Below are 12,382 nucleotides of genomic sequence, written 5' to 3'. Positions count from 1 at the left end.
TGGGATGGTCAGTTTATATGGCTGCTTATGTGTTGTTGCTGCTGCTTAATTACAAGTTTTTATACTGACTTTAATTTGTTTGATGGCTCTGGGACCCCTGAATGTGGTCAAGAAACAGGACAAAATAAAAATGATTTCCAGAACAGCTGCCATGTTAGTCTGGTGCTGCGAGAACTATTGGACTATGGCCATTCTTTTGGAATTCACAGTTATGGAGGGAAAGCTTTCTCACCCCACACGCCGCCTGTCACCCACAATGTGGCAATGTGGAGTTGGAACAGGATGAAGAAAAACAGGGCAAAGGGGAAAGTGGTGGCACCTTCCCCCCTCAGATCTCCACCTGCCCCACTTCACCACATGGCCACCTCTCAGCCACCTTGTAAATTATGCACAGCTCTGGGAACTACTGAGAGCAAGGCATTGTAGGAGGGACATTCAATTTCAAAGCACATTGTTCTGTCACCCCTCCCTCCATGCTTTGGCCCCAAGTACCCCTAAGCTAGCCATAAGATGTTGCTGCATTATGGAGGTGGGCAGGTGGTAATTTTGGGAAATTCCAACTGTGTGGTCAAAGGGTGGCTATGTGGGGGGGGGGAGTGAGCAAGCAGGAGTCTGGCCCATCAAATTTATAAGGTCATGAAAGGTATGCCACAAAAGCCTGTGGCCTAATAAATTTGTGAGTCTCTAAGATGACATAGAACCCTATGTTCTTTTAGAATAAAAGACATAAGATAAATTTTATTTCTTGGAATTGATCTATGAATAACATTTATTTTAAGATGGCATCACTTTTGACGTATCTGTTAGCATTTTAGGGTCATGGAGCCAGTTTTCCTGTCAGACTGGCATATCTAATTCTTTTGATGGACATGTTCAACAGCTGCAGATGAAACATCCAATTCTGTATCTCTTAGACAAGGTTTCATGGAACTGTACTGTAAGCTAAACAGGTGTTTTATCAACTAATATTTCTATACAATCTGAAAACTGAACACACAAAGCTGTATTCATTTAGCTATTCTTTTAGCTGATGAAGGGTCCCTAGAAGGTTACTTGCACTTCTAATCATCAGTTCCCAGTTATCTTATATCTAACTCTGTTGCTAAAGTGTGTTGGAAGAAGAAAGCAAGCCTCTAGCATTAAATAGGATCATTGCAAAGAGACTTCCTAAGACAATACTGTCCAGATAAAAACAGATAACCCTAAAAAATTAAGAGCCACATGTATATTGCTGTTTACTCCAGACTAGGCAGTTTATTCCAGGTCCTTGTTTAAACACTGAAGCAAATATTAAATATGTAGGACCTTCCACTTCCTCTCTTGGTTAATAAAGCTACCTTGTTCTCTCTGCAATAGGCATGTTTCTTCCTCAATGATTCCATTGTCTTGTGATTACAGTAGCAGTCTTTCTCAGGTTACTTCCCCTCCCCCACAACCAATGACCATGTTAGATAGAACTCATTGAAGTTTAATTTGGTTAGAAACTGGGAGCAGGACAAAAGTGCTCTGTCCTATGTTCCTGGAGCCCAATCCTTCCCCCTCCCAACACTCCTGAACACCTTATGACGGCACCACATTGACTTTCACAGAAGCTTGTAGAACCACCTTTAGCAGCAATAACTTAATCATTTTCTGTATGACTTTATCAGTCTCACATCATTTTGGAGGAGTTTTGGCCCTCTCTTCTTTACAATGTTGCTTCTGTTCATTGAGGTTTGCAGGCATTTGTTTATGCACAGCTTTTGTCAGGTCCCACCACAACATTTCAGTCGGGTTGAGGTCTGGACTTTGATGGGGCCATTACAACACTTTGATTCTTTTCTTTTACAACCATTCTGTTGTAGATTTGCTGGTGTGCTTGGGATCATTGGCCTGCTGCCTGACCCAAATTTGGACAAGCTTTCGCTGTCAAGACAAATGATTTCACATTTGACTCTAGAATACTTTGATATACGGCAGAGTTAATGGTGAGCTCAGTGACTGCAAGGTGCCCAGGTCCTGTGGCTGCAAAACAAGTCCAAATCACCACTCCTCCGCCACCATGCTTGAAAGTTGGTATAAAGTGTTTGTGATGATATGCTGTGTTTGATTTTTGCCAAACATGGTGCTGTGCATTATGGTCAAACTTCTCCACTTTGGTCTTGTCTGCCCAAAGGACATTGTTCCAGAAGTCTTATGGTTTATCCAGATGCAACTTTGCAAACCTGAGCCATGATGCCATGGTCTTTTTAGAGAGAAGAAGCTTTCTCCTGGCAACCCTTCCAAGCAAACCATACTTGTAAAGCCTTTTTCTAATTGTAATGCCATGAGCTTTAACATTTAACATGCTAACTGAAGCTTGTAGAGTCTGAGATGTAACTCTTGGTTGGTTTGTTTTTACAAATTCTTTGAGCATTACATGGTCTGACCTTGGGGTGAATTTTCTTGGACAGCCATTCCTGGGAAAATTGGCAGCTATCTTGAATGTTTTGCATTTGTGAATAATCCTCATCACTGTGGAAAGATGGACTTTAAATTGTTTGGAAATGGCCTTATAACCCTTCCCAGATTCATAGGCAGGAACAATTGCTTCTCTATCATTGCTGATGTGTTTCCTCCTTGGCATTATGTTAACACACACCTGCTCTAGTCCATCAAACAGTTAAAACTTCAGTTATTGAGCTGATCAGATTTGCTGATTATCAATTAGTCAAGAGCATTTGGTTAGCAGTGCCTGACTGCTACTTAGCCTCATAATTCCTATGGAAGCAGTAAGGGTATCGTACTTTGTTTTTCACACATGGCTTCTCTATTTTGACTTTGCTTTTGTTAAATAAATCATGACACAGTGTAATATGTTATGTGTTGCTGTTCATCTGAGGCTGTATGTACCTAATTTTCAGACCCGCAAAAGAGCAGATGATATTATGTCCTCCTGCTACATACAACTATAGTATTCAAAGAGGGTATACTTTTTCACATCACTGTACATGTCAAAAGACAGAGAAAAGAAATAGTGGCTCAGCTACTCAAAGGGGATGGAAAAGTGATAAAAGATGACAATAAGGCAGGAGTGCTCAAATCCTACTTTAGCTCAGTCTTTTCTCAAAAGTCTATGACCCTGCAGGCAAATGTGAAGTATGAGTGGAGGGGACAGGACCAAAGCTTGAGACTGATAAACAAATAGTCAAGGAATAATGGTTGTTGTGGGTTTTTCGGGCTCTTTGGCCATGTTCTGAAGGTTGTTCTTCCTAACATTTCACCAGTCTCTGTGGCCGGCATCTTCAGAGGCCAGCACTCTGGAATACCTTATTACATTGGAATTGTAATATATTGGAATATTACAAGGAATACCTTATTACATTGAAGAAGTTCAAATCTCCAAGCCCCAATGAACTGTATCCAAGAGTATTGAAGCAACTGGCTTCAATTGTTCTGAGAGTTCTTCTGGCTCAAGAACTCTCAGAACCATTGTCTATTATTTTCTTGAAATCCTGAGGATAGGTAAAGTTCCAGATGCTTGGAGGAGAGCTAACTAACATTTGCCCCATCCTCAAAAAGGGTAAAATGGAGGAACCCAGGAACTACAGACCAGTCAGCCTGATATCAATCCCTGGGAAAATTCTGGAGCAGATTGTAAACTGTTCACCCTGCAAAGACCTTCAAAATAATGCAGTAATACTTCAAAGCCAACACTGATTTGTAAAGAAATAATCCTGCCAGATTAATCTTGTTTCAATTTTTGATTTGGTAACCTCCCTGGTAGACAGTGGGAATGTTGTAGACATAATAAATCTTGACTTCAGCAAAGCCTTTGATAAAGTGCCCCATTATATTCTGATTAGCAAGCTAACTAGGTGTGGGCTGGATACGACTATCTTGTGGATACACACTTGGTTACAGAATAATCTTCAGAGAGTGATGATTAGTAGCTCTTACACAAATTGGGAGAGGGTGACAAGTGGGATGCCACAATGCTGTTTATTTGTGATGTCCCTAATAAAAAACAGATATTATAAAAAGTTATGTGCATTTTCTTCTTCAGCACAACTGGTGAATAGAGGCATTTTCAATTTAGTCACCCTACTTAAGTTATGCCACAATGTTGAAGACTTTAATCAGAAAGAGAACTACGATGCACAAAACTTAAGACCATAATTTCTTTTATTTACAGTTTGCCCAATTTAAAATTAAAGCATAATCACATAGCCACAAAATCAAACAATATATCTGATACAAAAAGGAATGCATACAGGTATCCCACTTTAGTATTTTACAGCTTTTACCATACAGGTGTTCGATAATTGCAATGCATGTGTTAGGTTTTGGGTAACTGAACAAGTCAAAGAGTTGTTTCAAAGCTACAATCACATGATAACTGGACTTGACTTTTTAGGGACATGTGTAGTATTCTCAAGCCTCTTCATATTTATTTCTGAAAACCCAAGCATTTAGATAGCTGAACCTGCATCACAGCACCAGCTTTATTCCAAAATAATATGAAACATTTAGTTCTGGGACTATGCGAGCAAATTCACCAGTTTCAATCAATATTCAGGATTCTGAACAAATCAACACTGAGCCACTTAGGTTTTTGTTGCTGTTAGTCTGTCAAAATATGATCCGTTGTAGTAAGAGATATGGTTTACAAACTGCACCAAATAAGGACTGACATTTGAAAATTACTCCTGAGACTTATTCAGGGAGGTGGATATGATACTGGGGGAAAATTGTAAGCTTTCATGGTAATGCTTGCCATCTTGGTTCTGTCTTATTTGAAACCGATCTTGCAATGCCTTTCAAATGCTCTGTCTCGCTGGCACATATGGCTCACTTAATAAAACTTAAATAAAATGGAAAATCTGCAATACCACAGTAAAAGTTAAGACTCCCAATAGATTTTAAACTGCACAGGCTTACTTAAGAGCCACACATGAACAGCCACACATTTTTTAATTAAAAAAACTGTTCAATTTAAGCTTCTTGGAAATCCCAAAGTGAAAATTTTGGACAGAACTATTTGCACTGGATGCATCCTTCTATCAATAACTGAGCAGAAATCATTTCAGTCTCATTTGCAATTTCTAATAGTTTTAGAGGTCAAGCTTCGTTTTTTCATGCCAATTAAAGTCCTCATTTTGCATAGCTTTGTTTTTTCATGGTAGACATTATCCAAGGCTAGTCAAGATGAACTTTTTGGCTTGTATTTCCAGTTCCAGCCATTTGAATACCAGAGCTAGCTTGCTACCTTCTGGTTCTTGAGGGGCAAACTGGTTTTCAGAGAAGGCGGCTTTGGATCATCAGATAAATCTCAGAAGTAGATTGTTGGCCAGATTGCTGCCAGTCATAAAACTGTGGCGTGAGCTGCGCTGGCATGATGCAGGCATTCAGTGGTTCTCTCTCGTGCTGAGATTTGGAGAATCAGGCATCTGAAATGATTCAGGGGACTATACAGGGAATGGTGGTAGCTCCCCAGCCAGGGTTTCTTAACAAATATACAGAAGAGAGATGGAGAAAATGAAGAGACCAGCAGTTGACTGAAGGGAGTTTCCATGTGCCTTGGTGGAGGTGGTAATGTTCAATGTGGTAAGCGGCAAAGAGGTCGAACTTGAATTATCTTTCAGCGTAGGGGCTGCAGTTGTTGTATTCTGACTTGTCTATATGCATCAAAGGGGAAAAATGATAAGACCAGTAGTTAGTATCTTTTCAATGACCTCCATTTTGTATTGTTTGCACTGTAACCTTTTTTATATATCTGTCTCATTCTCACATACACTTAAAAACAGTCATCTAAAGAGGTAAGTAACTCCTCTGTCATCTATTTACCCTCTGTTTAGGCAATTAATAGTCGCATTGCTTCTCCAGTCCCTACCCAGCATATTCTTATGGTTTATCTCCTCAGAAGCAAGTCTAAGTGGAACTTACTCTGAGGTAAACAGGCACATGCATGTCAGGAATGCAAGCCATAATACAAGAATGTTACTCAAGCAACAGATACGCTGGAGACGAGTCAAGTCATCCATCAGAATGAGATGCATGCAGTCTAAAGATATCACTTGCCACTAGCTGTTTAATTTAAAATTTCACTACAGTACCTCCTCCATATCATTCTAATACAACCAAGGAGTTTACTGTCTCATCAAAAAAATTCAGAGAACAGAGTTTAAACTGAACCAAGAGTGTCTTCCATCCCCTCTCTCTCACTAGAAAAATCCCAGAACCTCTGAAGCAGGTTCTACTCCTCCCCCACTTTTCTTTTTAATTATGTTAGATTTCTTTGATAGCACTCAAATTTAGCATCAAACCAATATACCTTTAATCCCTACAGAGGTGAATTTAATAGGTTGTCAATGCTCACCCTTTATGGGGAACGTAATCTATATTTCCCTTTCTTTCCACAACATCTCTTTCTCTTTGGTCAAATTAAGTTATAATACTGACGGAACATTTTGATGTGGTTTTGCACGCAGATGCTGCCACTTAATATGTCACTAGGTTTCCTAGTCTGGTACATGAAAACCAAGAAAAGTCAATCATGGCTCTGACCATGTCAGGTCTACCGGGAACTAGCCGATTTCCCCAGTTCAGTTCAAAGTGCTGATGTTTCTATTTTAAGTTTATTTTGCTCTTTATTTCCAGTGGTTATTACTATTATATGCTACCTTCCATTGCTATTTTGCCAAGGTGAAATAGTTTTTAAAAACCATGATGTGGAAAGTCTAGCACTCTATTAACAAGTGATCAAACAGCTACAAGATGGGAGATAATGGGTCAGTTTACATTCTCTTGCATGCCAACTAGGGCCAAGGACCAGCGGATAGTCTTTGGGAGTTTAATGTATCTGGAAGAAGCTTTGCTTTCCGTGGCACACGTAGGTGCCTTTTGTCTCTGTCACTGTCTGCCCAACGTTCCCCCTAACAAAAGACCCAGGGCTCCAGCACAAAAACCTGTTCTGCCGGTAGCACAGGTGGGAAGAGCACATCCAGCCTTTTCAAGACGGCTCTTGGAGCTCAGCTCAGAGAACAAACTTATTGTCTGTTTGCAGTTTAAGAGCACTGTACATTTCCTGAAGTCCCTTTGTAGTAAATGGTAAGTACAGTGACAGATCGCAGACACCCTGTCCTCCTGCAACCTAAATTTAAGTTGCTCAAGAGAAACTTATGCTGCCACAATCAAGCTGTATATGGAGTACTAGATATGTTTAACACCCGGGGGGGCATGGGAAATTTGTCCCTAGGTGAGAATATCCATGCAAATTTATGCGGTGCATTATAATAAGAAATAACAAATAATTGTCATAAGCATGTTACTAAGCCTACAAACTAATATAAGTGCTAATCAGTTTCACCCCGCCCTCTCTGTTAGGGACACCCCGATTACTTTCAGTGAAATTTGTAACTAAGAAAGCACAGAAATAGAAAAATAAACCCACTTACAGGATGACCACAGCTTCTTGCCTATATCTACCGCAGGAAAAAAAATGCCAAAAGGATAGCCAAATTAAAGAATGTTGCAGCAAAAAGAGTCCTATAGCATCTTCAAAAGGTGCCGTTAGTCTTTCCAATGCCACAAGACCCTCTGATGCACAGGAAAAAGACCCCTCTATTTTCCATTCAAAGGGAATCAGGCTGTGTTTTGTGCAGATTTTAGTTGCTTTCATGGCCATTTTAAATAATCTGAAATTCAGTGCAATTTCTCTCTTCAGGCAGGCTTTCCCTTTAGTCACTAGCTGTCTGAGAGGGCTTTTTTTTAGGTTGCAGCCTTCAGGCAATACATATTTTCAAGGCTCCTCTGAACCATTCCATTTTAGTGCCATCCCAACAAGAATACAGGGCTCTGCCAAGACCTGCCCATCTGTTGGCTTTAGCTTCTGTACCATTAGTCTACGTGGCATGTAAAGAATATAGTAACCTCTAGAAACCACCTTGGTCTCCTATATGGCATCAGATCCACCATCTGAACATTCCTTTTGTCCTGAGAGAAAAAAAAACCTTATCAGGAATTTCTGAAGATTTGGATCCCACTATAAAGCTTTCTGGTGGTATGTTTGGTATCTAAAGAGAGTTTCAAAGAGGAAACACAAGCTTGCTTCCAAAATCTCCTTCTTCAATTACTGTTAGTAGGGCTTGCACTATCCCGACTCTACTCCTTGTGGGACAGAATAGTCCTTTATCAAAGTCCTCTCAGATCACCTCAAATTTATCTCCCTCGAAGCCAGGGGTTGGGGGTGGGGCAGAAACATGCTGGCTGTATGAAGTCCTGATCACCGCTCTTATCTATTTAATGAAGCAAGTTATAGATGCAGGAGACAAAAGCACACCCTAAATAAAGAGAGAGTCTGCTGAAATAAAACTTTGTTACCAACACTTTTTAATTCAAAGTCAAAGAGGTTTTCAAAGGGCCTCAGGAAATAAAACTATGTGTCACTAACTTTCTAGTATTTGAACACTTCACCAAATAGAGAAGTTTGGTTTCTTTTCACCATCAAGCTTTCAGAGTTTTTACTTATTTGATTGGTATATTTAAACTGAAGTTCGGAGCCTTTAAGCTTCTCAAAGCAGTGGCAGGCAGTTTTCCAAAAATAAACTAGCCAAACTTATACCTTAGGGCTTACCAGACAGCATGTTTCACGGAAAGCATTGAGGCATGTGAATAAATATGAAAGGGGCGCCCCGAGTTTAAAATGTCCCCGGTTTTCTACATTTAGGCAAAGAGAAGAGCGAGGAGATAAAGAAGGGGGTGGGACCCCCAACCTTCTACAGGTCACCCACCATCTCTGCCCGTTTCCAAAGAAAGCCGAGGCGTTCTGCCTCTTTCAAGTGAACGAAAAAGATTCGAATCTAAGAGAATCTGCGATCCTCCTTCGTTCGTCTTACTAAGCGGCTCCCTTACAATCAGCCACTTCAGATCCATTTGGAAACCAACCCCGAGTCAGAGAAACGGCTGGTCATTACCGTTGGCTCCCGTTTTTTGTCTGGCTGGGGCTGCTTCAGCAGTACCAAGATACAATGCCGCAGATGAAAGTTTGCTGCGGTTCAACGCTTTTAGCGAGTTATTATAAGGCAACTCGGAGGCTTCCGTTATTTTTAAGTTCGCTGAAGTCCCCTACTATAGGAACAGGGTTAGGGTCTCTTTGTACACGAAGCTCCCAGACCCCTAACTTAAATAAAATCCTGCTGGGGGCCAGTGACACGCCCAACTCTCTCACAGCCTTTTAGATACCAAAAAACGTACCCAGGGGTTACTCGTTAACATGAAGCACTCCTCCCTCGAAAACAGACAAAAAAAAAAGAGTAGACGGCTAGGTATCAGCAATAAATAAATAAATAAATAAATAAAATCGGGAGGTAAGAAGGACCGATGGAGACGTGGCGACTTTACGGGCTCCCCCCCCCCTTCGCATCTTTGACTGGCAGGATCTTTTTGCGCGAACGCCGGTTCACCTTCCAGTTCTCCGACGGCACTCTTTGTCCCTGATGCAAAAAAGACTTGCCGGTCTTGAGGGCACCACAAAGCGACCCCCCCCCCCCCGTCCCCGCCTCTCCCCGCAACCGCCTAACAGGGCGACCCGCGTGCTATGCGCGCTGCAGCCGCAGCCGTCGAAAAGAACATCGGGGGGGTGTCCCCTGCCCGCTTCCCCGCCTCGGGGCGCCCCGTCCTTCAGGCACCGCCTCACTCCCCGCCGGGGAACTCGTGAGCCCCACAGGAAGGCACCGAGGGACCAGGTGGAAGGGAATAACCCTCCGCTTCCCACCCGCCTCCAGCCTTTCGCGAGGGGTGGGAGCAGGAGGGCGCCGCGCCTCGAAGGCTCACCTGCGTGGGTAAAAGCAGGGCCAAGAGCAGAAGCCCCAAGCCGAGCCGCGTAGTCAGGGCGGTCCCCATCGCTCCGGTCGTGGTGCAAAGCGCCCGCCTCGAGCTGCCCCCTTCCAGCGCCGCGCCTGAGATGCAACGTGGAGGAAGCGGCGGCGGGCTTTTATGCAGGCGCCAAGCGGGGAGGCGGGGCCCCGGGCCCTCGTTAGCTCCTCCCACTCGGCGGCACTTTGCTCCCCCCCTCCCCTCTTTTTGGCTTAACCCCTGCTAGTGTCTTCCCGCATGTTTATCTTCCATTCTTATTTGGCCATCTGGAGGTACTAAGAGGCACACAAACAAGATAAGTTACGCTCAGCTCGTGGCCAAAAGAGATAGGAGGGAGGCGAGGGAGGGCTCGCGCGGAGATATCGGGGCCGCTGGGCGTTTTTCCAGCCCGGTGACTTCAAAGCAAAAAAGAGGGGGAGGGGCGGCTCAAAAGTAGTTTGGAAAGAATTCACACTTTCTAACCTAGAAACCATAAACCGGATCTATGCGAAATGGTTTGGATGCTATTTACGAGGTATCCAAGGGGACATAGTCTATCCCGGGACCGATTTCACAAGGAAAATTCTGAAATCCGTTTTGAAACCCAATGTACGCTGGGCTTTAAGAACAGTACTCGGGACCAAAAGCCCTCCTTCTGGTAAAGGCAGCTGTGGAGGCATTTCCTTTGCCAGTCGTCTGTATCCATGCAAAGCAGTAAAGACTCTTGAGAGTTAAGATCCACCTGGGCCACCAGTCAGGTTCACGATGGGTGATGGGAACTTACCCGGGGATAGTGCGGGCTGGTGCCCATTCTGGGTGGCGGGGCAGAAGGCACGGCAGCCAGCAGTGGCTGGAGCCGAGAGTGGCGGGCAGAACCAGGGACCAAAATGGCTCGTCCCGGACACGCACGCTGGGCGCGCAGACTCTCTGCCCCTCCCTCTGCCCCACCCAAGTCATTCCCCCCCCCCCCCACTTTGCAACTGCAGTTGTCCCCAAGTTAGAAACACGGCTTCCCTCGACACCTGGTTTCCGAGCTGGGCAATAAGCTCAGGTGCTTTCCCTTATTATTTCGTTTTTCCTTCCCTCCCTCCTCCCTCTTGCAAAGTCCCATTCAGTCTGGTAGTTAAACAGGGGATGCGCCTACGTGCCCTCTGCCCTGGTATGGAGGTAGGCAGGGACGGGGTAACCCGAGAGGGGCGGGGGTGCCGGACACCGCCCTGTTTGCCCGAATGGAACCCTCCTTAGGATACTCCAGTCCTGAGACACAAGAACTCAAAAGAAAAGCGTGCATCGAGTCTTGTGTCAAATGGCTGTCATTCGCTAATAGTACAGTACTACTGTGATCCCCCCCTCCGATACAACTGAGTACAAAAGGAAGGCTTCTGAAGTCAGAGAATACTGTTATCCCATAGTTTATAGCTCTGGCACTTTTTTATTTTAAAGGTTACAATGCTGATTATAATAATAAATATTCACTTCTAGGTATTAACAATACAGTAACTGGCTCTGTCAACAGGGACATGGTGTCGCTGCGGGTTAAACCGCAGAAGCCTCTGTGCTGCAGGGTCAGAAGACCTGCAGTTGTAAGATGGAATCCACACGACGGAGTGAGCTCCCATCGCTTGTCCCAGCTCCCGCCAACCTAGCAGTTCCAAAGCATGTAAAAATGCAAATAGATAAATAGGTACCACCACAGTGGGAAAGTAACGGCGTTCCGTGTCTAGTCGCACTGGCCACGTGACCACGGAAACTGTCTTCAGACAAACACTGGGTCTACAGCTTGGAGACGGGGTTGAGCACTGCACCCTAGAGTCAGACACGACTGGACTACTGTAAACGTCAAGGGGAACCTTTACCTTTAACTGGCTCTGTCAGTGATGCTAAACCATCATCTTCTTTGGTTATCCTTAAACCTGAAAATGAACTTGCTGAGTAGACACAATTGCTCCTAATAAAGGCCTAATAAGGTTGCCTCTGAGGATTGTTAATACACATCTTGTGGTCATGATGTCTGCTGAAATAGCTGTCTATAAGAGAGCCATCTGTGTCTGGTTTACCACCCTTTCTAGTTGTGCCCCCTGGCAAGCATTTTGTTTCATTTTGTTTGTTTTTGTTTTGTAGTCACTCTGCTACCAGTTTCCTTATTTCAGATAATTGACCACAGGTCCTCTTCACTTCCTAAATTGGAAATCATTTAAATAGTTGCTAACTGGTAGGATTTTCAGGGGTGTTGTGGTTTTGTGTGCCACCCTACATGTTAAACTCTATTATGATATAATTAATGTTATATTCTATAACAATATATTTACATGTTATTAAGTCAATTCTGACTTATGACAATCCTTTCCAGGATTTTCTAGGTAGAGAGCATTTATTTATTTATTTATTTTAAAATTACCCCACCTTTCTTCTTAGAAAAGGACCCAAGGCAGGAGGTGTATCATGGCCTCTCCCAATTTGAAGAGACCCTTCTCCAGCAGGCCAAGGCAAAGAGGCAGTCCCGAAACAAGCAAAACCAGGGAGCTGGACAGGGGACAGATTGTATTTGTCTTCATTGTGGAAGGGATTG

General features: G+C 43.5%; 1 protein-coding gene across 1 annotated transcript; it reads right to left on the bottom strand.

Moving 5' to 3' along the window:
• Positions 1 to 4,131: 4,131 nt before the first annotated feature.
• On the bottom strand, positions 4,132 to 9,948 carry CD24 (CD24 molecule). The gene is made up of 2 exons (XM_020810925.3): positions 9,793 to 9,948; positions 4,132 to 5,636 (listed from the first exon to the last, which is right to left on the bottom strand). The coding sequence occupies exons 1-2, from the start codon at positions 9,859 to 9,861 to the stop codon at positions 5,466 to 5,468; spliced, it is 240 nt and encodes a 79-aa protein (XP_020666584.1). The 5' UTR covers positions 9,862 to 9,948; the 3' UTR covers positions 4,132 to 5,465.
• Between the last annotated feature and the right edge of the window lie 2,434 nt (positions 9,949 to 12,382).

Source organism: Pogona vitticeps, chromosome 1 (genome assembly GCF_051106095.1).
Source record: "Pogona vitticeps strain Pit_001003342236 chromosome 1, PviZW2.1, whole genome shotgun sequence".
Lineage (NCBI taxonomy): Eukaryota > Metazoa > Chordata > Lepidosauria > Squamata > Agamidae > Pogona > Pogona vitticeps.
The sequence above is the reverse complement of the archived record's forward strand: the minus strand, read 5'-3'. Positions and strand labels throughout refer to the sequence as shown.